Raw genomic sequence first — 26,923 nt, 5'->3', positions numbered from 1 at the left:
TTATTTCATAGTTTCGTTTTCACTGTTCAAAAGAGAACTAATGGCAAGGCACTAGCACTCGATTCAAAGCACCCCCAAGCTGTCTTAAAAGACAACATAACTGATACCTACAAGGACGCGCGATGGGGCGCGGTCCGGTGGTGTATTGGTAGAGGCATCAGTCTTCACACCACAGGACTTAGATAAAATCCCATCCGGACCGTTCCCCCGTAGCATATGGACTGGTCATCCGGTTACGTGGTAAGATTAGTCGTGATTATTAACACGTTCTACAATGAATGAAAAACAACTTTTTCGCTGACGTAAATGCCCTAACGGGCCATCCGGCATAGGTTCTGAGGCTTGAGGAGTTGTTAGTCCGTAGGCGCTTCGGCGAATCGGGCAGTTCCCTGACTGTGGTGGTTCCTGTTTTAACAGGCATCCTTGGCAAGGATGTGGAAAAAAAGAAAAAGAAGGACGCGCGATGGCTTACAGAGCTTGGAAGTTTATTTGTGATTGTGCCTAACAATGTATTTATGAAGATAGTATCTATTTTAATGGATCTAGAAAGTAATTTTACAGTTTCGTACAATTTTCATCGCGTAATGCCCCCGAACATCCTAATTCCCCTGTTCCTATTTAGAACATAATATGATATTATGGTCTGAAGAATAGGCTTTCCAGAATGTTTTAATGGTTTTCAATGGTTAGTTTAATAAATAATTTCCAGAGAAGCATTGTACATACTATGGATATTGCATATACTCCACAAACTTCATGGACATGGACTGTGTTGGTGGAGATACTAATGCTAATACCATGCACTTTAAAATTGTCAGAGCGTCTTTGTAGTACTGTAAGGGTTCGCAAATATTGTCAGAATCACGAATTAAGGAAATATCCATCTTTTGTTTTCTTATTCGGTTTATACATAATTGCGTTTGTCATAGATTTCTGTGCTAGGGTGGTATTTATGTAAACATAAAATGGTAAATATATAAAATAATTTTTTGTTCAAATGTTTCTTTTTTACACAGGAGTACCTTGCAAACATGTTCATACTGACTATCCGCTATATTGCCATAATATGTATGCTATTCCTTTGCAATATTGCTTTGGTGGCATCGAAGAGCTACAAGGCAAACAGTGGGCGAAGTGGTAGTGGTATTAGTGTTGGAAACTCACAAACCAATACAGCCGGCACAAACAGTGGATCGGTAGGAAGCGCAAATGCAGGCTCCGCAGGTCTTGGTGGAAGCGGAACCAACGGCAGAATTAGCATTAATAGTGGTGCATCTAGTGGTGTCAGTGCTGGCACGTCAAGTAGATTATCAGGGAATGGTCCTGGAATACGCAACTCAGCCGAACATCAACTAAATATTGGGCTGTTGGTACCTCATACAAACTTCGGAAGAAGAGAATATCTTCGATCAATAAATTCTGCCGTACAAGGTCTGCAAAAGGGACGCGGCTCGAAGCTGACCTTTCTCAAGGACCATGAATTTCAAACTTCTAATATACATTTCGATATGATGTCCTTAACTCCTAGTCCAACAGGTAATACCAATTCTATCAAAATTGTTCTAGAGGTATACATTTTATACAGAGAGGTATACATTTTATTCTAATTCTCACTGCACAAATTACAAGAAAGCCAGAATTCAAATCTTTGCCAGGATATATTCAAAACGTTTAAAATATTTCGTACTCTTGCAATTTAATTATTATACACCTCGTTAATAGAATTTCCAATGTTCGTATCATACGTTTTGTTTGTTATAGCTATTCTTAATACTCTGTGCAAAGAGTTTCTTCATGCTAATGTAACTGCCATCCTTTACATGATGAATTATGAGTCGTATGGACGGAGCACAGCTTCTGCACAATATTTCTTGCAATTGGCTGGGTATCTAGGCATCCCGGTGATTTCATGGAATGCTGATAATTCTGGACTTGAACGTCGTGCTTCACAGTCAGCATTGCAGCTACAACTTGCTCCTAGTATAGAGCATCAAGTAAACATATCACTTTTATTAATTATTATGTAAACAGTTTTATGAATTGGATTTTCTTTTCTAGAGTGCTGCAATGCTAAGTATATTAGAACGATACAAATGGCATCAATTTTCGGTTGTAACGTCACAAATTGCTGGTCATGATGATTTCGTTCAAGCTGTTCGTGAGCAAGTAGCTGCGATGGTAAGCACTTTTTTAATTTTTAAATTTAAATTTAAATTTCAAACTATATTAAATTATTTAATAATTTAGACAACTTTTACTTTAAATCTATCTAGAAAGGTTGCTCTATTATTTAAGTTATTTTTCAATTCAGTTAGAAATTTGTATCAGCTAAGTAGCTAATTTGCATTATAAAAATATAGCTAAAAAAGCTTGTGCTGATTATGTGTTGTTTTAATGTTCTCTTTCAAAAGGATCATTTTAAATTTACAATTCTCAATTCGATCATCGTCACACGACCAAGCGATCTACTGGAGTTAGTAAATAGTGAGGCACGCGTTATGTTGCTTTATTGTACTAAAAGCGAAGCAATAGAAATTCTACATGCTGCAGAGGAGTTACAGATAACTGGTGAAAACTATGTATGGGTAGTCACACAAAGCGTGATCGAAAATACCCAAACGCATCCACAGTTCCCCGTGGGTATGTTAGGCGTTCACTTTGACACTTCTTCTGGAGCGCTGGTAAATGAAATAGCGACTGCTATTCGTGTGTATGCTTACGGCGTGGAGTATTACTTGAATGACGTCAAAAATACTGGGCGACGATTGGACACTCATCAACTTTCCTGTGAAGATCAAGGCCGAGGTCGGTGGGACAGTGGTGAAGTATTTTTTAAATATCTGCGTAACGTTTCGCTTGAAAGTGAATCAAATAAGCCGAACATCGAATTCACCGCCGATGGTGACTTAAAGTCTGCCGAGTTGAAAATAATGAATTTACGCCCGAGTGTCAACAGTAAAGGACTAGTATGGGAAGAAATCGGCGTTTGGAAATCATGGCAACAGCAAAAACTCGATATTCGTGACATCGCATGGCCGGGAAATTCGCATACACCACCGCAAGGTGTGCCAGAAAAGTTTCATCTGAAAATAACGTTTTTGGAAGAAGCGCCGTACATCAATCTATCGCCAGCGGATCCTGTTAGTGGTAAGTGCCTGATGGACCGGGGAGTCCTATGCAGAGTGGCTGCAGATCATGAGATGACTGATATCGATATGGGTCAGGCACACAAGAATGGATCTTTTTACCAGTGTTGTAGCGGTTTTTGTATAGATCTGTTGGAGAAATTTGCAGAAGAGCTAGGATTCACCTATGAGTTAGTACGTGTGGAGGATGGCAAATGGGGTACGTTGGAAAACGGCAAATGGAATGGGTTGATTCATGAGTTAGTCAATCGTAAAACGGATATGGTACTGACTTCTCTAATGATAAATGCTGAACGCGAGGCGGTCGTGGATTTTAGTGAACCTTTTATGGAAACAGGAATTGCTATTGTAGTGGCGAAACGAACTGGTATAATATCACCCACCGCTTTCCTCGAACCTTTCGATACTGCTTCATGGATGTTAGTGGGAATTTTTGCCATTCAGGCTGCTACTTTCATGATATTCCTATTCGAATGGTTGTCACCCAGTGGATATGATATGAAAACAGTTTTACAAAACGGCCAATCAACGCCGTACCGGTTTTCTTTGTTCCGTACGTATTGGTTAGTTTGGGCCGTGCTATTTCAGGCTGCGGTACATGTGGATTCACCGCGCGGTTTCACTTCACGTTTCATGACCAATGTATGGGCTATGTTTGCTGTTGTGTTTCTCGCTATCTATACTGCAAACTTGGCTGCGTTCATGATAACGCGAGAAGAGTTCCACGAATTCACGGGGCTGGATGACTCGCGTCTCTCGCATCCGTTTTCGCATAAACCTACAATTAAATTTGGTACTATTCCATGGAGTCACACTGACTCGACAATATCGAAATATTTTAAGGAAATGCATTACTACATGAAACAATACAACCGATCGAGTGTGGCAGACGGTGTAACGGCTGTACTCAGCGGCCATCTTGATGCATTTATTTATGATGGAACTGTTCTAGATTACCTCGTGCAGCAAGATGAAGATTGCAGATTACTCACTGTTGGCCAATGGTATGCCATGACCGGTTATGGTTTGGCCTTTAGTCGTAACTCCAAATATGTAGGCATGTTCAACAAGAGACTTTTAGAGTTTCGAGCAAACGGTGATCTCGAACGGCTTCGTCGCTTCTGGATGACTGGCACTTGTAGGCCAGGGAAACAAGAGCACAAATCTTCAGATCCGCTTGCATTAGAGCAGTTTTTATCTGCCTTTTTGTTACTGATGGCTGGTATATTGCTCGCTGCATTGTTGCTTCTACTAGAACATCTTTATTTTAAATATTTCCGTAAACGATTGGCAAAGAAGGATCGTGGGGGTTGTTGTGCCCTTATATCCCTTAGTATGGGGAAATCGTTGACGTTTCGTGGAGCTGTGTATGAAGCCACGGAAATACTACGTCGTCATAGATGCAATGACCCTATTTGCGATACACATCTTTGGAAGGTAAAGCATGAGCTCGATATGAGTCGGTTGCGCAACCAGCATCTTGAAAAGACGATGCAAGCACATGGAATAAAACCTCCACAAGTTAAGCTGGGATCCACCAGCGATATAATTGGCATCACGGGATCGGCAAGCACGCGTGGTCAAATTATTGATGTCTGTCAACAATCGCATCTGTTCGGCAATTTGAGCCTGGGTGGAAGTGCACAAGATCTTTATCGTTGGTCCTATAAGACGGAGATTGCTGAGATGGAAACGGTTCTGTAAAAAAACAAAAATTATACAGATCCTTTTAAAACTAAAATGTATCGAGGATTACGATTGTTGAAGTTTGAAAGTTAAAATATCGAAACACAACAGCTATACCTATTTTATTTAGCATTTATTTATTTTACCTGCTATTTCAGTCTATACCATTCCCATTTCTATATTGTTAGTTCACCAGGGCATACATATATAAACATAATACATCAAAGTTTAAATCGAGGATATATAATTCAAACAATCCCTTATTTCTAAACACACCTAAATTATTCTAAACAACCTAAATAATCTTCAAAATAGACAACTCCCAAATCAATACATTTAGGAGACGAGTCTTCTAAGTCATGAAGCTGTCCTGGTGGGTGAAAGTGTTGGAATATCCTGAAAGGCTATTATAAAATTCCATTGGATATCCTTAATCGAGTCTCAGTGTTCCTTAGTTCCCGTTTAGTGATCTTTTTAATTGTGCAAACAAAAAGAAATCATGGAGAAACAAGTAGGGAGTACGTGGAACCATGCTGAGGTGAATAGTGGTAATGTAGCGGAACGCGGTGTGGCGTTCGCCTCCATTGCGCTATGACGAATTCTCAGAATAGAGGCCTTCCTATGCATCTCAGAGTTCAGTGGCAACTGACGTCTGGGGTGTGTAGTATTTGAACCCCACCACCTCTGGCCAACTCATTACTTTTGGTTTTAAACCTACATCTTTACAATACTGGTGGTGCTTTAAAACAACATATATGTTTGAAAGCATTTTAAAACCTAAAACATGATTTTTCATTAACTGCTTTGTTGCATGGTTATTGGCACATATACTACATATTGAACACATCAACGCTATTATTTAATGTTTTGATGGATTCTACCACACCTCCTATGTTTATGTGGTTGTTCTTAACGTTCGTCCACTGTCCCTCTAATGACATGATCAGCTCACAGAGGAGTCTGACGATCCTAATTCGATGAAAGGGACAAAATTCCTGCCATAATTTTTTTTTGCAGAGCTGATGGTGCCACCATCATTCTTGGATTTGGCACGTAAACTTGCAATCCGAAAAATTTTATCTCCTGCTCGAGAGAGTTAAAAACTAAAGATGTTTCAGAACAGAACATGTGAGAATTGCACATTCTTTATTACACGGAGCAATTTATGACATGGCGAAACAAAACAAAATAATAGCATACGTATAAATATGCAAAGTTAACGATAACCTGTTTTATTCTTTTTAGCTTCATTCATTTAGAACATTCATATCAATATTTTTTTATTTATTGTTATGTACTATAAAAGGTTATGTACTATATGCAGAAGAAGTTGAAGAAGAAGTTGAGCAAAAAAGTTGAAATATGAAGCGCTAAACAGATGAGACGTATTGTCGAATGATTGATGTTTACGACCGGTAATGTACAGTTTATAATAAGTTTAGTACTATCTACTCTCGAGTTAGTTGGTCAATGCGTTCCAGAGACATCAGCGAGACACGGATGTCAGCGCATATAGCATATCGTGCGATACGTCATTTTTATTACGTGTTATTTATTTTCTTAATTTGCATGTTACAAATGAAAATCAGAACTAGTTTGTTTTCGATTAAACTTCCATTAAGATTAAGAAAGAGCATTATCCATATATTACATATAAATATTGAGTAAGCTTTACACAATCGTGCCAATTAACAATACAACCGCGAACTATCACATTTTTTCAAAAAAGGTATCACTTTTTTGTTGAAGTTGTAGAACAGCAAGAAGGTTCCAATATAAATAACAACTGAGAAAAAGGATTAAATATACAGTGAAAATATTGCATATAATGATTTACATGATGATAATGAGTGTCCTCGACATTTTATTTTAATTGCTTGATATGCCAGGATCTTCTTTTCTTAAAAATATGTAGAAATAAAAGATAATGTATGTGTTGAAATACGTTTGAAACAAATACGTATCAAAGACGTTGTTATTATGTCATGTTTAAATAACCACAGTTGGTTGCTAATATTTCATTCCCTTTACTTTAAGTATCATTATCATACTTTAAGTATGATTGAATGTTTTCATTACTTCCCATTTAAAATCAAACATGCGTGTCCGGACTGGTATCGTTCGTTAACAGCATAAACATTATGCCAAATAATTGTCGTCTTGATGCCATCACTCCGGTTAAACAATATTATGATCGAAAACAATCGTGACATACATTCCACGACATAAAAAATTAAAAAAAAAAACGAAACAAAATATTCAAAAGAACGACTTAAAGCAAACCAAGGAACTGGTCAATGAAAGATTTCAAACAATAGTGTTGTAAGCGAATAGTGTGGAAAATTTATATTCTTAAATGAATTACGAAGTATAATAAGCAATGGCCTAATTGTAGCAAAAGTAAGTGGGTAAAGATAAACGGAAGTGTGGTAACGTAAGATAGAGTGAATTTGTAAAATTTTGCTTGTTTCAATGCGAAAACATAAGTGTGAAACCATAACATATTTTTGAACACATAAACTAACACAAATGTAACGAAGGAATTCATTTTCAAATTTTAAGTATTTGTTTTAAAATGAAGTGATTTATAAGAAAAAGCATACATAAAAAAGAATTAAAAAACCAATAATTAACCTCGAGCAGTAAAAATAACACTATTAAAAAAAACTTATTCATAAATATGCTATTGGCGTAAAATATCAAGCACATGTAATAACTACAAATTGTATACATATAAAACTGAACTATAACTTACGATAACGTAATATCTTAAACAAAACCTTGGAAAATATTTCAACATATGTTAAGAATGATAACAAATCTACATAACTGCCTTGAAAACAGATAGTATTTGCTTTCTTCACACTTAACATAAAAACGGAACCGAAACTGATGAAGCGAATATGCGAAATGAAATCAAAACAAATTTTGCAAATCTCCATCAGTAAAGAAACAAAACAGAAAGATGTCATCAACGGTCTAAAAAACGAATTTGCTCATGATTTGCTCATTGCAACTAAGTCACATTTCTCATAAGTTTAATTCTTGCTATGATGTACATGCTATGATGCACAAGTACATGCGATGCTCATCAATATTTTACTTGTAGTGCAAAACAGTTCGACTGCTCAAACTAACAAAAAACCCAAACCATACTTATTGTAGAATGGAACTCATACAGTATTATCGCAAACCCTGAAAGTCTGACTTAATTTAATACAATTGATAAAATAGGTTCATAGACCATACGGTAAACGATGTGCCGGTGACATAATGTGTCCAATGATTTCTTTTTCGTTGCTTATTTAGCCTCAAGATGTCTTGGACAGGTTGCCTTAAATTTTCTGGCTTCCTCGACTTGCAAGTTAGTCCTATTAATTCCAGGATAGTTTGTAGGATAGCGAGAGATATGAACCGTTCAAATCAGATTTGGTACTGGCCTTGTCATATGTGAAGGACCGGTACCGCTACCACCTGCACCACCCAATTATTTCTGTAGGCACTTAAACCGGGCAATGGTGTTAAGTGTTCGGTAAAAATTATTGTTAAACAACAGTTTTGATTGCTAATCACAATGACTTAATTTTTTAGAGCAAACGTAACGTTAAAAAGGATTAGTAACGTAAGCGAATATATAAATGTTTGTAATTAGGAATAGAAATGCGAATATCCGGAATAATCCGGTCTGTTCCTCAATACATAATTTCTTATATGAATTATATATTAACATTATAAAACACATGTAGTTTTCCCAAACCAAGGGAGTTATATCATGGAATTGAGTTTCCAGCGATCGGTTATAGTGTAGCTATTGTCTTTATATTAAAACTCTGTACGCAGAAACAGCATTTTCCGAATTTGAGCGTCAACCAAGCATTTTTAAAAATGATTATTGAGCTAAGTTGTTTTACTTTATTTGTTTCAATCTCGCAGTAAAAAGCAATGCTTTGAAAGTTTGATAGTTTTAAATTTAAAGACACAAAAATTGTGCGGGTTAGTGTTAGCAATATATGGTTATCTTTTGTAGAGTTAAAAACCGCAATGGTTTGGGATTTTATTTAGATTAAGTCCTATTACATGTAATGATAATTGTTGATATGTGGAATAAAACTGTTATGCCAATGGTTGTTATTTTTTGAAACGATGTCTAGCTATTGTTAAGTCTTTAAAATTTAATACCAATCATGCTGAAATTCCCAGTGAATAGACTGCTTTTAGCTTGAGTTGAGCAAATAATAATGCATAGAATGGCTGAAAAATGCTTGTTTCAGTGCATATCGTTGGATACGCATCATTCAGGTAGATGTGAATCATAGTTTTTTTTAGAAAGTTGCTACTGATTGCGTTATAGTTTAACACATTTATTGGAATATTTTGGAAATTTGCGGTATTTATTTTATTTTTATTTAGTTTATTTAGTTAACAGTGACCTAGTCGTATTGTTTGCAAGCTAAGAATGTGTACTCAATCGTTATTTGCAGTAGTATCGCTAAAAAACAATTCCATTCTGTTGGATTTAAAAGTGCAGTTCACATTGAACAGACAATGTGTCTTGTTATTTATACAGTGTTGGTTGGTTTGAAATTAGCTTGCTTATTTATGTTGTTGGCAGCAGCATCGTTCTTGTTTGTAGAAGCCATGAAATTCACTGCGTTTTTCAAAACTTGACTTTTAACGAAATCTTTTGTACTGTTGCTAATGTTAGCTGTAGATCCAAAGTTGCATTTAATATATCCGTAAAGATTTGCTCCATTCAGCACAAGCGCTATAATAACCAAAAGCTATAACGGAAATACATAAGGAATACGAAATAGTTATTTTAATTTGATCTAGTTTAAACATTATTCAAATTTAATTCTTATCTTATTTAACTATTATATTATGAAATACTAATGCAAAGCAAAAAAGGCTGGGTCTGAAACATTTTTTTTTATATGCACAACAACCTCACGAAAGCATCCATTTTGAGGAGAAAATAAAAACAGTCAACACATTTAATTGACGTGACATTTCGTAGAATCTTTATAATGTGCGTTTATGTTTTTCCCTGAGAAAGCTACGCAAACGAAGTGCTCTAGAATGAGTCTATCTATGAAATTAAAACATGAAAAATGTATTTCTATTTACTGTTGAAATATACGTACCAACCACTTGAATTTGAGACCAAACAAAGCAACAATAAAGAAAAACGCCCATATGACTGGACATGCCACGAGCGCAATCCAGAACACACGTTTCTCCAAGCTATTAATTTTCATCGATTGAGTTGCATTTTTTGACTCAAATATCCAGTGCGAAACTCCATTGTCATCTACGTAGTTCCACCAACGTAGTCCAACTAGTAGGCGACCGGTAATATTCTTTACTGTCCAGAAATCGGTCGACAATAAGAGAACCACGGGAACAAAGCATTTTACAAAACTATCACTAAACCAACCACAGAACAAATATGTTACTATTGCAGACGCCCGGAATGCGATGTGTAAAAATGTCACATAGGGATGGCTGCTGGAAAGAGCAAAACGTATCAGATAAACTATAAACATATCAAATTTGTTATTGCTTACACAAATCCATGTAATATCCTTCCGTTATAATTGATATCATCTTCATTGAATGGAACAGTTGATTCCAACAAAGGAGCCTGTAAAAAGCATTAGCTTATTGTCAACAAACGATCAAAGATGGTCAATACAATACTGAAAAAGTATTAAACAAGATTTACCGTAGCAGCCATTGATTGAAATGATCAATTTATTATTAAGCGATGACTTTAACGCTGCTCAATGTCGACGATAGGTGGCGAAATAAACTGTTTCAGTCTCGTATTTTTTCAACCAATCAATGTCGTTGATTACATTTACACGGTATTACAATTGTAAATACACAGAGCTTTTTGTGTAAACCCAATGCGGAAGCTTCACCGACAGCACACAACATTTGACAGTTTGGCCACGGTTTATAACACAAACTGTGGAAGAAATGACAAAGATAAATATATTATATCCATAATAAAAAAAACCAAGACATACATATGTTTGATGTTTGCAAAGATATGTTTTACGAGGTTTTCTAGTGCATCTCCATGCAATGCCATACGTTTGAACTTGTCGCTAGTCGTATAGGGCCAGTTCAGAACTCTGCCATAGGTGATTTTAACGCATGCAGTTCACATGCGGTGCTTAAAATGAGGTATCATCAAAATTCAAGCCATGAGCCCGTTTCATTATGATTTTGTCCAATTTATTCTCTAAGTATTTGCTTTGTATTTTTATTTTGTAAGTAGCCTTTTTGTGAAAGGGGTTGAAATTTGCCATCGTGGAAGTACATATCTTGGGTTTGATGTAAAATTATGCTTATTGGGTACAGCTAGGAGAATCTGTCATTTATTTGTTTGGGTTTGTATAGTTTTGCTTCGTGAACCGCGTGTCGAGAAGTGTTGAAAAATTATAGATTTAGAATTTGGCATTTTTAATTGCTTTAGTGAAGAAGATGGATCTGATGTTAAGTAATTTTATCGTCGACGACCCTCAGGTGACAATAATTTTTGGTGTAAGGAGTTTTAGTGAAAGCAATTACTGACCAATGCTTGGAATTTCTAGGTTGTATCCCGCCAAGTACAGGGGATCAGAGCAAGTGCCAAAAAAGGAGAAGTTTCTATAAAATTTACTAAAACACAACCTGCTAAAGTTGTTGTTGCTCGAAAACGAAATACTTCAAATGAAACTCAGAGCACGACTCGTAAAAAGGTTGAGAAAATACCACCACGAGACACTAATCAATCAACATGTCAGGCTTCAAACGACAAAACGCTCAATGATTCAGTAAACAAAAAAAAGAAACAACCTTTAACAATCAACGGGACTCGCAACTGTGTTCCTAGAGAAGATAAAAACGCCGGGATCTCAAAAATCGTTCCAGCCAAGATACAACTTCCGCAAATACGTCCGGTACAAGAAAAGTTGTTCAGCCAACAGACATTTGCAGAGCTAACTATTCACCCATACTCTAAGAAAAATATTGCTGATCTGCTAAATTTTAAACAGCTCACTATGGTTCAATCCAAAGCAATACCTGTTTTACTTAATGGAAATGATGCACTTATCCGCGCCCAAACTGGTTCTGGTAAGACTCTCGCTTATGCTTTGCCTTTGGTTGAAAGTTTACACGAGATGAGACCACAAATTAATCGCACCGACGGTATAAGGGCTATAATAATTGTTCCAACGCGTGAGCTTGCTGTGCAAACGTACGAGTTACTACAAAAGCTATTGAAGCCGTTTACTTGGATCGTTCCTGGTTACTTGACCGGAGGTGAGAAACGTAAAACTGAGAAGGCAAGACTTCGCGCTGGTTTAAATATACTTGTTGCTACACCTGGGCGCTTCTGCGACCACATTCGTAATACAGAATCACTTAAGCTCGATTCTATACGGTGGCTCATCCTAGATGAAGCTGATCGATTGCTTGAATTAGGATACGAAAAAGATGTAAAGGAAATAATCGACGCGATCCATAATGGTCAAGAAGGGAACAGTGAAAACGAGCAACATAAGATACAAACTGTACTGTTATCTGCTACATTAACCACGTCGGTAAAGGAGTTAGCAGGTTTAACACTAAACGTTCCAGAGTTTATCGAAACGTGTGAGGTTTTGCTGAATGAGAGTCCTTCCACTACTGGTGCTATCTCGAAATGCACCGATCAGCTTCTAAACGTTGAAGAATGTGTTTCCATCCCGGGAACAGTGAAGCAGCGGTATCTAATAACTCCTCCGAAATTGCGGCTGGCAACCTTAAGTGCATTAATTGTAACCGAGCAGCGTAAAAAACCTTCAAAATTACTTATTTTCATGGCAACTCAAGATCTGGTTGATTTTCATTACAATGTAATGATGGAAGTACTCACTTTGCAAAAGTTTGGCACTAATAATGAAAATGCCTTAAGTGATGATGAACAAGATACGCGCATCACTGCTGATAACAAAGATGATTTCGATAAAAATGTATTGTTGCCTGGATTGAAATTTTACAAACTCCACGGTCGCATGACACAAATTGAACGAAGTTCAGTTTTCCAATCCTTTCGGAAATCAACCGCAGCCGTTCTAATTTGTACGGATGTGGCAGCTCGTGGTATCGACATACCTTCAGTCGATTTAGTTGTGCAGTATCATGCGCCACAAATACTGGCTGACTATGTACACCGTGTGGGCCGGACAGCACGAGCAGGTGAATCTGGTAGAGCGGTCCTATTTATCGAACCATCTGAAATGGATTTCGTTATGTATTTAGCAAATAAGCAAATAAGGTAGGATTTTTTTGTCATTAATATTTAATTTTAAATTATTATAAATATTTATAAAATTTTCACTTATCAGAATTCAAGAAAAGGATGCTAAGGGGGTAATAAGACATTTTTGTCAATTGCTGAACAGAGAAAAAAAATTCAATTCCAAATTAAAAGATCATGCGGCAATCGAGCTCCAGCATCGTTACGAGCAGTTAATCCATAGAGAAGATGAATTGTTTGACTGCGCAAAAAAAGGTATGTTTAATATATGTTTTTAATTGATATATTCTACTTTTTGTAGATGTAATAGTTTTAGAAAATTAATTCAATATGGCTTCGTAGTTTGCTGCGTAAAACATGGCTTATGGCTTCGTAAAACAATCAAATGAACACATATTGAATGGTATGATTCATATTACTTTTTAATTTCGCATGGCAAGGATAAAATGTACCGGGGTACTTCATTACTTTGCATTTCATTTGTTAAAAACCTTTATGTAATCAAACAATTCTTTTATATCATGTCTTTGATGTTGTGTCGATTAATAAATCAATACTAACGTTATGATATCTTTTATATCTGTTATCTACAGCCTTCCTTTCGTGGGTACGATACTATTCAAACTTTCCTAAAGAGTTGAGGAACATTTTTTACATAAAAGCTGTGCACATTGGCCACTATGCAAAGAGTTTGGGTCTACGTGATGCTCCAAAACATTTGCTACAATTCGATAATGGCGATAAAAAAGAAGTTGGAGACCGAAAAGACGGAATGCAACGTCGCACCAACCGGCTTAACACCTTAAAAACTAACGGCTTATTGGCAAGGTACGTAATACATATGTTTATTTGGATTAAGTAAATAAATCCATTAATGCAATGTAACGATATCATTCACTAGCTTACAAAATATTTTCTTTTATTTTTGCAGGAAAAATGATAATTCACGGTCCTTAAAACATTGGCGAAAGAATTCAGGACAGACGAATACCAAAACTATGATAGATTTTTCGAAACGATCGCGAGTTCTTAACATTTCTGAGTTTGATAGTGGTATTAGTCCTTCTCGCAAAAAAATGAAAAAAATATAGAAAAGATAAAATTATTGCCACATTAAATTGTATACATTGAGTAAATTACAATAAAATCATTTTGAATAGATGATCCATCTTGATTCAATTTATTTAAGCCACAATACAGATGTTTTGCTGTTTTTTTTAAAATTGAAATTAAGCGTGATTTGTTCAATATTTTTTATGTATAAACGATATGGGTATACAAACATATTCCTTTTGGAAGCGTGTCTACGGGTTTTCCATTCAGCAGTCAGTGATAAGTGCCCCGAAGTACGATTGCGTATATATCGTGTCTTATGGTTGTAGCTGTAGCGTAGTAATCGGTGTCCCTTATCTTCCATTGGTTACCTTCATGCAGTGGAACTATTCAAGCTTGTTGGGAAACCTTGACAACAGAATCAAAAGCGCGTCTTCCTATTAGCAGACTGAGCAGCTGCGGAGGTCTCAGTTATCGCTATACAAATTTTAGTTAGAGGCGCCGCATAACGTTTCCATGGTAACATTATTTCCCACATCCATGGATCTTTTTTGTGCGTGGAGCATTTTTGATTTCACAGCTCTTCTTTAAACTCCTTTCTTTCAACGCCGTCTATGATCCCCCTCTATGAGCCAACAATTTATTTATATTTATTTTTTTTTTATTTTTTAAACCAAATGAACGTGCAATTTGAGAATTTTTTTAAGTGTTGCCCTTGGGTATTCACGCGTTTTCCAGCATTTTCAGTCGGATCCTTTACAAGATTTTCAAAAAGATTTTAATTTTGGTCGGTGATACAGATTGTGACCGGTTTCGCATCGCTACCATCAAGCCACTGGGCCGCCTTCAAGTGCCAAGTGAGCGCAGGACTCGCTATCCTGATTAATACATATCAAGGAAGACCAGAAATGGTCATTGAATCCACGAAGATAGCACCATAGAAAATAATACCATGTTTTACAACAACTTATAAAGGTATTAAGTACTGCTTGATTCGCTGCAATTTTTAATGTTTTTTACTTACAAAATTGAGAGTGTTTAAGAAGCAGTTGCTGTTGTTGTTGTGCTATGTTGTTTACTATTCTGTTTAAATAGAGAAAATTTTATAAACCAGGTAACCAAGATTCTATAAACGCAGAGTTTTACAGAGTCTAGTCCCAATGGCTAAAACGCCATCAAATTCAAATAGGAAACTTCTTTAGAATGAAAACTTCGGTAAAATCATAGGCAATAATCGTCAGTTCAAATCACATCAGCCAAGAGAACTGGCTTCCATCATCATCTTGATCATTGTACTTCACCGGATATTTCAGGTTTGCGATTGCAGAATTGTTGCCGTCAATGTATGGAATTTTTACGAGACGAGAAGATTTTTGTAGGGTAAATATTTTTTTAACAGATCGTCTGTGCTTCAATAATCCATTACACATGCTGAGCGGAATATCCAGAGATCTTGGCCGGTTAATTCTGGGCTTTTTTAACTGTACTTATCTGTAACCTGGATAGTGTTCCTGAGAACGAGGGATTGGTTCGGATGTAAATTTATACCGGTCCTGTCGAATGAAGACTGGTGCCGCTACCAAATATATTACCAGGCACATCTGATAAAATGGCACCGTTGAAATCTAAACATGTATGTGCCTGTTAATGGAAAGGTATGACTCATATATACTGAATCGGTAGAAGAAGTCAGAAAAACTCATGAAAACTCATTCAGGTACCGGTGGTACCTGAATGGGAATACCTACTTGACCTTAGACATATGCAATCAGTTGCAGTTTTCCAATTGTGAAAGTCGTCGACTTTCGATGAAATAATGTGCAGTGCGTACGAATAGCAGGATAAGAGATAGGGTTATAATCTTAAGCAAGATTCTTAAGAACTGCTTAAGTGTAATTTGAAGTAGTCATGTTAAAATGATAAGTCGCATATGAGCATCACAGTCCAGGTGGGAGGTGAACGCAAACAGGACTTGTCTTATATTTTTTCGATACATTTCATTCGTGATCAACTGACCAAGGTTCGGGACTTATGAATTGCAACGACCAAATATCTAAAACACGATGCAAGATGTCCAGATCAGACAAATGTCTATCTCAGACTAAGAGACGAAGCCGCTAAGGCTCAATGTCTGTAAAAACCTAAAATAACAAGAATAGCTCTATGTGACTTGGAATATGCTTTGCCGAATAGATTTTTTAATGAGAGCCAAGGTTACATGCAAGCCAAGGTATCTCGGACGATGTGAAATTTGACAAATTTTTAAACTAAATGAAATAAAATTAACAACGTCCACCAATCGGGAAGAAAACCTATTTTTAAACATCTTTGAGTTTGCGTACACAACGGAATTCTGTTGCATATCCCTTTAACCGGGCCGATTAGCTAGTAGCTGCAAGACTTGCTACCAAAAAGCATGTTTTGATCTTATGTTTTAAGTCTTTTTTGTGTTTTGATAGTTCCAACGATGCACCAAAAAATCAACATATTTGAGGGAAATTTTGTAGAGAGTTGTTTAAACCAAGAGTCACGATGCCACCCTGCGAGATGACGTTATAAAGGCCGATCAATTTAGGGGGCCTTACAAAAACACACTTAATATGCCAGATAATAATAATATGGGTTTAATTAAAACTTAAATTAATAAATAATATGGATATGGATGTGACATTTCTTGATAATTAATATGGTCTATATATCTGTGGGCACATCCGCTGATGGTGGCATTTGCAATTAGGAATTTTTCACGGCTATCATACGGAACTACCTATGAAGTACTTACTGAAGTACCTACTTTAAGTTTGAATGCCTACATATTTTCAACACTTTTTACGTATTTTTACTTTAACGTCGGCTTTCCGTAGTATTGTCGATGATGAAATAGTGAACAGTAAAATATACGAAGAATGAACACGTTATGTTGATTATAATTATTAGTGACTTTAACTAGGGTACAGTTCACATTGCTTTGAAAACATTTCCTTTCTTTCCTTTGTATGACAGTGTTACAAATCAACAGCGTTCGTTGAGCAGACGTTATTGACACTTTCCTGTTTGTTTTTAACTATTTATGACGAGAGATCATCTTCGGGACGCTTGCCTGCTACATCCACGGCATTGTCTGACTTGTATTTTTTACTTAACGAATTGCTTTTCTATTGCTCCTATGCAGGATTTCACTTGTACCGTTTGATCTAAGAATATCTTATTTATGAATACATAATCTCATATGAAACCCATCAACTGCTCAAATAAAACTTCTCATTGCGAAGCTGGCTGGTCTCACAACGAAAACGAAATTTCCCATATGCCCGTTTGTCGATGCAATGTAATCTCGAACTAAGAACCGCCGTCAACATGTCTAGGAACTCCAAACCCGCTTGATCAACAAACCCCAAAGAAAACACCATGCCTCTTCAGTCGCAGCTCACAGCGTTACAACATCTGGTGCATTTAATTGCAGGCCCTACCATTCTGTAGAGCTTTGCGGAAATTAATCTGCAGCACTGTGTAAATGGTGCATAGAATAGCCGATCACTTTTCGCAAACATCAATCAGTTCGAGATACATTTGCAAACGCATTGCCGCCGATAAATAATGCGGGATCGTACAAGATACATCAAACAAACCTGATACGCCATGATAGATAGGAACAGCTCGTTACACTTCGGCATGAACGCTTTAGCTCCCATCATACTCGCAATACATCGTGAAGGGTACGAAGCAAATGGAGTTGACACGGACAGGGCCGTATTTTTCATGTACTGACATACATATCGTACATTGGAGCTAGCTCTACTATGAATTTGTAGATTTTGCATCGTTTTTGTACTCTACCTTTGCTATTCCAGCGGAAACTACTGGATGCTTTGCATAAGTACAAGTGTCCATGCGGACTGACGAAACAGCAATGCCATATAGCCATGAGCACATGAAACATTTTGATTTTTTATGGCCCCAATATGACCCACGGTTCCCATCGAAGATCGACAAATAAATTTGCAGCATACGAAACAAGATTGGATTTGTAAAGAGTATTAGATTTTTGTTGAAAAGAACATACCAATCATATCTTTGATGTTCCGTAGATATTTGATCGGGTGTAAGAAGCAACGACTTTGTGCGATTGTAATACCACATGGTATCCTCTTAAAACTTCACATAATCCATGCCTGTTGACGAAGCGTATAAAGGAAGGACAAGATAACGGGCTTTTTGTCCCTGTTGTATTTACACTCTCACACCGCCATCCTAGCAATTCCGGTTAGACTGAAATTTATGGCTCTTAGACGAAAACAAACATAGTGCCAGTGCGCACGCAACTGTTCCAAAGCGGAATGGAGAAAGTAAGAAGTGTTGGCCTAAGCAGACCTTTTGGTGTAACTGGATGATCATTGAAAAGCAATACAAAACAACCACACCGCCAATACAAACAACAAGTGCTCAGCTTCCTGCATTGCTTCATAAATCAAGGACCGCTCAATACTGCTCTTTTCGAGGCGTCGTGCAATGCGACAAGGGATATGTGCTTTGAGGCTTTGACAGGTGAAGGATGCAGGATATCCGTAAAACGGACTTTTCGAATGAAATGTGTGACCAATGCGACAATTAGTGTTTTGTACAACAAGACAGGTGCATTTTAGGGAACTGTAAAACATTAGTCGACTTTTTGGTGTACAAATTGCTCTTATGGGTTAAGATAATTTAATTTAATTTTATTGTATGATTATAAACTTATTCAGCACATATTTTGCATTTCTTTTCACTGTATTACACGCCTCATGTCAGTTTCAACTGTATTTTGTTTGCCAACACTGCTTAGATCTCACATAATACTTGGTCGTGAGACCGATTCTATTCTGGGCCATATTTCCCTAGCTAGAGCAGCATATTGTATGGCTGAGTCTTAATTATTAGTCTGGTGAGCCATGCCATGAGCCATGCTTGCCATTGGCTGATTGCGCCAAATTATTTCATCGCAAAATTAATTCTCAGAATTTTCTACGCCCTTTTTCCATTGTTAATACTTTTACTGAAATGTATACGCATCATCGCAGTTAGAGTTTACTTATATACTAAAAAGACATTCTCAAAAACCGTATAATTTGATAACGTTTTGTAAGGTTTTTTCTCTATCGGAATATCTGCCAGGCTGTATATCTTATTTGTTCTGTAAGTAAAATTAACAAAAAAGAGTAAAGTAAAATTAAAATAGAAGTGTTTCGTAAGTTAATGTTCAATTACGACTGAAATACTGAAAACCATTACCCAACCTTTTGTAAACAACCTATATCGCAAAAACATTGTTTATATCGCACAAAAACACGCAAATTACATCTTTTGAAAAACCATATTTGAACAAGCAATTTAAAATTACTGGCATCAACAAAGAAACAAGTATCTTATTTAGATTCATTTCCATAAATGTAGCTAGAACCACATGCAGCCCATTGTAATGAGATTATATCAGGAATGAAAAATTAAATTGACTTTAGTGGGACACGAACCCGCGTGAACGAACCCAGTTACAAACAATTTGAAGCTAATGATTATTGTAATACTTTCAGCTTGAGAAGAAAGATGCACCATAAACATTGGTCTCACCATTACGGTTTGTATTTGGTGTTTCCGTTTCCTACGCTGGAACAACCAAAACTGTTCCCAGCGCAGATGAAACATCTATTTATTAATTAATTGGTAATGAGAATTGCAGATGAATGCGTTTTGAATCTTCTGGGCTCATTCACACTTAAAAAAAACTTGTTTGTCACTAGAAATGAACATGTGTGATGTTCAGGGTAGATCTTTGGACCGCAAATAGGTTGGATTGTAAGTTTGAAATCTGTGCATAGTTTTGAAAATGTATGAATGTAACGAAATTATTTAATAAAATTGGTCCATGACTTGGTCTCTGTGTTATGTACAATAATTACTATAAAGGCACTGGCACTTTACATTTCTTGAAAATCAATACTTTTGAAATTTGCAAACAAAAATCTGCTATCAATTTTTACCGTTATACTTCCTTTAGTCTTCTATATCCATGAGTCTTGGACGTGGTATCAATGCGCGTTGCGTGTGGAGAGGGAGAATATACCACAAGCTTGCTGAGCTGTGGTATGACATCCTGACTGTGACCAAGGATGGAAGGATACCTTGGATGGTTGGAGCACCTGATAAGGATACCAGATCAACGACTCGTTTGGCGTTAGGTATAGAGAAGCACAGCGAGCTGATTCATTGGACCAAGTGAAGTTTAACCTGGCAGAGATTAGATGGAGCCGGGGGTAGAGGAGAGATACCTTGGATTCATGAAAACAGATTGTTGAATCGGCCATACCAGCACAACGTGTTCAACTATGAGCGGGTTACCGAAGAGTAAGATAGAATTTTTGACACTTATATAGAATTTTGCTAAATCACGAAACAGCATTTGAAAAGCATTACCTTAACCCATAAGGGCAATTTGTACACCAAAAAGTCGACTAATGTTTTACAGTTCCCTAAAATGCACCTGTCTTGTTGTACAAAACACTAATTGTCGCATTGGTCACACTTTTCATTCGAAAAGTCCGTTTTACGGATATCCTGCATCCTTCACCTGTCAAAGCCTCAAAGCACATATCCCTTGTCGCATTGCACGACGCCTCGAAAAGAGCAGTATTGAGCGGTCCTTGATTTATGAAGCAATGCAGGAAGCTGAGCACTTGTTGTTTGTATTGGCGGTGTGGTTGTTTTGTATTGCTTTTCAATGATCATCCAGTTACACCAAAAGGTCTGCTTAGGCCAACACTTCTTACTTTCTCCATTCCGCTTTGGAACAGTTGCGTGCGCACTGGCACTATGTTTGTTTTCGTCTAAGAGCCATAAATTTCAGTCTAACCGGAATTGCTAGGATGGCGGTGTGAGAGTGTAAATACAACAGGGACAAAAAGCCCGTTATCTTGTCCTTCCTTTATACGCTTCGTCAACAGGCATGGATTATGTGAAGTTTTAAGAGGATACCATGTGGTATTACAATCGCACAAAGTCGTTGCTTCTTACACCCGATCAAATATCTACGGAACATCAAAGATATGATTGGTATGTTCTTTTCAACAAAAATCTAATACTCTTTACAAATCCAATCTTGTTTCGTATGCTGCAAATTTATTTGTCGATCTTCGATGGGAACCGTGGGTCATATTGGGGCCATAAAAAATCAAAATGTTTCATGTGCTCATGGCTATATGGCATTGCTGTTTCGTCAGTCCGCATGGACACTTGTACTTATGCAAAGCATCCAGTAGTTTCCGCTGGAATAGCAAAGGTAGAGTACAAAAACGATGCAAAATCTACAAATTCATAGTAGAGCTAGCTCCAATGTACGATATGTATGTCAGTACATGAAAAATACGGCCCTGTCCGTGTCAACTCCATTTGCTTCGTACCCTTCACGATGTATTGCGAGTATGATGGGAGCTAAAGCGTTCATGCCGAAGTGTAACGAGCTGTTCCTATCTATCATGGCGTATCAGGTTTGTTTGATGTATCTTGTACGATCCCGCATTATTTATCGGCGGCAATGCGTTTGCAAATGTATCTCGAACTGATTGATGTTTGCGAAAAGTGATCGGCTATTCTATGCACCATTTACACAGTGCTGCAGATTAATTTCCGCAAAGCTCTACAGAATGGTAGGGCCTGCAATTAAATGCACCAGATGTTGTAACGCTGTGAGCTGCGACTGAAGAGGCATGGTGTTTTCTTTGGGGTTTGTTGATCAAGCGGGTTTGGAGTTCCTAGACATGTTGACGGCGGTTCTTAGTTCGAGATTACATTGCATCGACAAACGGGCATATGGGAAATTTCGTTTTCGTTGTGAGACCAGCCAGCTTCGCAATGAGAAGTTTTATTTGAGCAGTTGATGGGTTTCATATGAGATTATGTATTCATAAATAAGATATTCTTAGATCAAACGGTACAAGTGAAATCCTGCATAGGAGCAATAGAAAAGCAATTCGTTAAGTAAAAAATACAAGTCAGACAATGCCGTGGATGTAGCAGGCAAGCGTCCCGAAGATGATCTCTCGTCATAAATAGTTAAAAACAAACAGGAAAGTGTCAATAACGTCTGCTCAACGAACGCTGTTGATTTGTAACACTATCCTCAAATCACAACGCTCTGCAATCGATTGATCGTTTGTCATATTTGTAGCCTATCATCAGCTTAAACCGAAATCAAAACTGCCAAGCCAACGTAGACAACTGTTCGAATACTGGCAAGTCTACATTCGCTGTAGATTATTTAAACAGTGAATTAAGTCTTATTTTATGAATGTGACATGACCCTCCAGTATATCGTAATAGGTATTGCTTTCATGTTTGATCAACGATCAGTCAACAATAGTAGCAGTTATTTCCTGTCTTACTTACAATATTAAAATTAGTTTAGGTCAGTCGAATGCTGAGCTCTCTGATAAATAAATTTCGACATTCTTACTTCTTTAAATCCATTTTTTATTTATATATCAAACAGGTGTTTAAGGATTAGGAGCACTTTATATAGTCTTAAGTATTGAAAATTTTCAAATTGTGTCATTTCTTAAACCTATTGCCAGCTAAATCTTCTGCGAAATTTAACAAATTTACAGAGCAACACTGCTACAGTAGCACACTAACAAATTAATTACACCTTCAGATATTTTTTTCTCCCTTTGTCCAATTCTGCTAAAATAATACATTGATTAACAAACAACCTAACATATGAGCAGCAAAAAATGGTATAGCGAAGAAGACATTCTAAACTTATGGTGGCAATTTTTTTATGTAGCTAGACGTGGGACTTGCTCGAATCGTTTAAAATTTAACAATTTCCGTTATTGTTTGTGTCGGCAACGTCAGATATAAACATGGTATCTCTCAATCTCAATCTTGAATAAGCTGAAACAAGAACAAGAAATGATCATTAAAGCATACTGATGTTATAATATGCAGTTGCTTAACATGACACTAATTGTATTGTTGGTGTTTTGGATATTTCCAAGATGCAAGGATTGAACATGTGACATTCCCGCCGGATATTTGAAACTTCAAATCCATTTCGGCCTATATGTGAAAACGGTTATGAGTGCGGAGGAAAGAAAAACTCTTTGTGATGTGTAGCATAACTCCTACAGGCGTGACGCTGATTGGTTAGCAGATCAGTGTAGGCGGAGTTGATTCGGCTGCGCTGCATGCGCCAACATCGCTGTGCTGAACGATGTATCTTGAAACGATCACCAGTCTATTCTGGTATTTCGTAGCGAGTAATGCTCCTGTACTTTCCTGTACACGGTTAAGTGTAAAAACATAAAATTTACAGCACATTGTCTTTAATTAAGTGTGTAAAAAGTTAAAAAAGTGCATCATTTATAGTTACTGTTACGCATCAAAAGATAATCGATTAAAAATAACAAACAAAATCAAACCAAGAGACATTTGAGATCCGAAATAAAACTCAAAGCGATTAAAGTGATTTGTAATGGAGAGTGTGGTTGTGGAATAGTGGAATATAATTCCGAATCAAAATGTATAAATGTGGTATGCACGGACAGTGTTCGATTACAAAGACGTGTTGTGCAACGGAGTGTTTGAACCAGGACCGATCGTTAATAACCCACAATAGATACACACTTTCACCCTCACCAACGTTTTCTAACATACCGTGTCAACTCATACAGGATCCGAATCAGGAATTTAACAGTGACAATAGTACTATTCGTCATCGTAGCAGCTCACCCCAGTTAGCAAACGAAGCGCAAACTGGGATCTACAGTCAAGAATATCCACAGCAACAAACATATAATCTTTATCCAAATCAACATTTGACGAGCCCTCAGTCAACCACACCGTTGTCAGTGAATTCAATGGTGCCATTGGGCGAGCATATGTCTACACATCCTTACGTTGAGTACTCTCAGACAACGTTGAATGAACAGCACAACGACCGCTCTTCTGTAAACATTTCGGCTTACGAAGATGAAATAGTGTCTGAACATCGATCCGAATTCTCTGCACACACCACCAAACCCGTTGATGATAATGGTACCCTTTTCAACTGCGTCAGTGTAGCAGGTCGTCAAACACTCTCAGACCTCTCGGATTTGAATTCTGCTCCTTGTTCAGATGATCATACGTTACCACGTCATCAAGACGAATTTGGAAACGCTGTGGGTTATCTGACCAACTCTAGCTACAGTGAAGCTGCGAGACAGAAACTGAAAGGCGATAGAAATTGTTCTCCGGATAACTTTTTCGATGATGTACTACCGTTTCTGTACAATGAACTTGAACCAACGGCGGAAGTGATGAATTCTCAATCCTACCAAAAATCCAATTCGCAGCAAAAACAGGATGCTAAATGCATTCAGCCATGGTCCAATGGTGCTCCATTATTACGACAGCTGCTGTTCACCACTACGGGTGATGAGGGTAAGATTTGAATTGACGAGTTTATGTTAGTACCAAAGATCTCGGATCTACAAATACCATGGTCCTACATAAAGTTAGAGCCTGTGATTTATACTTAACGATAAAGAAAATTTTTATTGTACAACGACTAACAGTTCTTTATCACCATCTTCTTTTGCATCCCATCAATCTATGTTGTCCGCAACTATGGCAACTTTTCAAATTGGCCCTTGAAATGAAAATAATTGTATCGAAATAGGGGTTTCCAGTAATGTGGGAAAATAGTTCATTGTTGAACCAACAGATAGTTAGTTTTCTTCTTTTATGACACTACGGAGATTAACAGATTTTGATCTGCATTCGTTGATTTTGCTCACCCGTAGTTTGATGATTTTTACTGCGTAGAGGAAAGCGCTACAAATAAGAAGTGATTCCGATTCCGTCCTGTGACCTGTTAACTGTACAAATATTTCCTACGTTTTAAATCTCATTTGTATTAGATACAATTTTTCTAGAAACCCAAAACTATGCATAGATTTGTCTTACATTAACGTGTTTTAATTCTGGTACATTCTGGTGATTTGACTGAACACTTTAATTTAGGAGAAAATATTTTTTAATGACATCGTTTGGATATTTGTCCCATAACTCTGCAAAGATAGCTTTTCAAAATGTGCATATACAAACCGCCTATAAAAGATCCATGACATACTGGAGCCATGTCATACTGGAAATAAAGGAAGTTAAATTAGTTAAATGTGCTATGTAAATGGCTTTAATGAAATATAGATCATTTGAAAAAAATAAACATAAAATAATAAAAAAAATCTGACATGTAAGGGAATGAAAATTAATATTAAAAATCAGATTATTCATCGTATTGCTGTTAAAAAAAACTAAATTGCGTCTAGCAGTAATATTTGGGGCGATATTAGTATTTTCCCTTTTTATTGTTTCTTTAGTATCAATCTGCTGGAACAATGAGGTGATTAGGAGTAGTCGCAAAACAAAAGTTGTCCGAGGAACAATAACTAATGGGTATATAGGGCCAAAGGGTGTTGTATTGGTAGTGGCACTGTTCTTCACACGACTGAACCGGTCCAAAATCCAATACGGACCAATCCTCCGTACGCTGGGTTGCTTATCCAGCTACGGGTAAACAAAGCCAAAGAAGCCCAGTTATGGCAGGCCCTGAGGTTGTTGTGCCGATGAAGAAGATAGAGGGCCAAATCAAACATGTTAAAGAAAAGAAGTACTACGATCAAATTTTTCATTACATGGTAATGATAGTTGACAAACGATATTCAACATACTACTGATCGTTAATAATGTCATAAAAATAATTTGCTAGAATATTGCTCAATAACAATAATTAACAACAGTACAACACAGCATTTAGGAAAATGCCAACATTTATTTTTCAATATACTCTTAACTACTATTTTAAAATTGTTATTATTATTGTTACTTTACAACAATGCTATTTCTATAACAATTTATAAAACAAATTTAATTTACTTTTTTTCAATTAGGCGATGGTGCAAAGGAAGCAAACAACAACGATATTAATCAAAGCATAACACCAAAGGTTGATCATTCGTTTGATATGGAAGATTCTTCAGACCAATCGCAAAAATTAAAGCTATCGGGAATAGGAACAATTACCAATCGTAAAGCTCGCACTGCGTTCACCAAGGCTCAAGTAATTAATAACGTACGGAAGTGAGGGTACAAAATATACAATAATTATTCTTTTTTTTTATTTTTGTAGATAAAAGCGTTAGAATGTGAATACACGCATTCACATTATCTGACCCGTCTGCGTCGTTATGAAATCGCCGTTGCCCTTATGTTAAGTGAAAGACAAGTGAAAGTTTGGTTTCAGAATCGAAGAATGAAAATGAAACGCATGTGTTCATCTTAAGCAACAAACTAAAAACGTTAAAATTAGCCACTAATACCGTGCTCTACATTTTTGTTATGTTCTACCTTTGTTGATTGAAACCAGAGCTAGAAGGAACAGTCGTATAAAAAGAAAGAAAAGCGCGTGATTTAGTATTGTAAATGTTAAAAAAATAAAGTAACATTATAGTAGATGGTCGCAATTGTATAATTTAGACTAGAACAGACTTGTCTAAATTGCGGAGGCGGCTCGTTACTAATCCATCCCGTAAAAAAGCAAATTAACTAACCAGGAAAGTGAACTAAAATATACAACAGAAATTGAAATCCAAAACCTGCCACTAGGGCTAGCTTTATAGATATATAATAACACTGTTCAGACTATGGACACAATTTTGATGTTGTTTGAAAC

At 36.8% G+C, this 26,923-nt stretch overlaps 4 protein-coding genes across 5 annotated transcripts; 3 read left to right on the top strand and 1 right to left on the bottom strand.

Moving 5' to 3' along the window:
- The first annotated feature begins 1,411 nt into the window (after window positions 1-1,411).
- LOC128307336 (glutamate receptor ionotropic, NMDA 2B) lies at window positions 1,412-4,850 on the top strand. The gene is made up of 4 exons (XM_053045117.1): window positions 1,412-1,536; window positions 1,762-1,994; window positions 2,059-2,178; window positions 2,412-4,850. Exons 1-4 carry the CDS (start codon window positions 1,509-1,511, stop codon window positions 4,848-4,850), a joined length of 2,820 nt encoding a protein of 939 aa, XP_052901077.1. The 5' UTR covers window positions 1,412-1,508.
- A 4,352-nt stretch (window positions 4,851-9,202) lies between these two features.
- On the bottom strand, window positions 9,203-10,755 carry LOC128307338 (uncharacterized Golgi apparatus membrane protein-like protein CG5021). Of its 2 annotated transcripts, none has more exons than XM_053045119.1 (4): window positions 10,558-10,755; window positions 10,400-10,476; window positions 9,977-10,340; window positions 9,203-9,613 (listed from the first exon to the last, which is right to left on the bottom strand). In XM_053045119.1, exons 1-4 carry the CDS (start codon window positions 10,567-10,569, stop codon window positions 9,392-9,394), a joined length of 675 nt encoding a protein of 224 aa, XP_052901079.1. In that variant the 5' UTR covers window positions 10,570-10,755; the 3' UTR covers window positions 9,203-9,391. The 2 variants fall into 2 exon arrangements, with proteins under 2 accessions (XP_052901079.1, XP_052901080.1); XM_053045120.1 differs by having other exon boundaries at window positions 9,977-10,337.
- Window positions 10,756-11,230: 475 nt separating this feature from the next.
- LOC128306880 (probable ATP-dependent RNA helicase CG8611) lies at window positions 11,231-14,274 on the top strand. Its single transcript, XM_053044517.1, has 5 exons — window positions 11,231-11,366; window positions 11,435-13,143; window positions 13,214-13,380; window positions 13,719-13,953; window positions 14,057-14,274. Exons 1-5 carry the CDS (start codon window positions 11,325-11,327, stop codon window positions 14,214-14,216), a joined length of 2,313 nt encoding a protein of 770 aa, XP_052900477.1. The 5' UTR covers window positions 11,231-11,324; the 3' UTR covers window positions 14,217-14,274.
- A 9,467-nt stretch (window positions 14,275-23,741) lies between these two features.
- LOC128307460 (homeobox protein Hox-D12-like) lies at window positions 23,742-26,533 on the top strand. Its single transcript, XM_053045316.1, has 3 exons — window positions 23,742-24,630; window positions 26,142-26,311; window positions 26,381-26,533. Exons 1-3 carry the CDS (start codon window positions 23,742-23,744, stop codon window positions 26,531-26,533), a joined length of 1,212 nt encoding a protein of 403 aa, XP_052901276.1.
- Window positions 26,534-26,923: the final 390 nt, after the last annotated feature.

This window comes from Anopheles moucheti, chromosome X (assembly GCF_943734755.1).
Source record: "Anopheles moucheti chromosome X, idAnoMoucSN_F20_07, whole genome shotgun sequence".
NCBI lineage: Eukaryota > Metazoa > Arthropoda > Insecta > Diptera > Culicidae > Anopheles > Anopheles moucheti.
The sequence above is the reverse complement of the archived record's forward strand: the minus strand, read 5'-3'. Positions and strand labels throughout refer to the sequence as shown.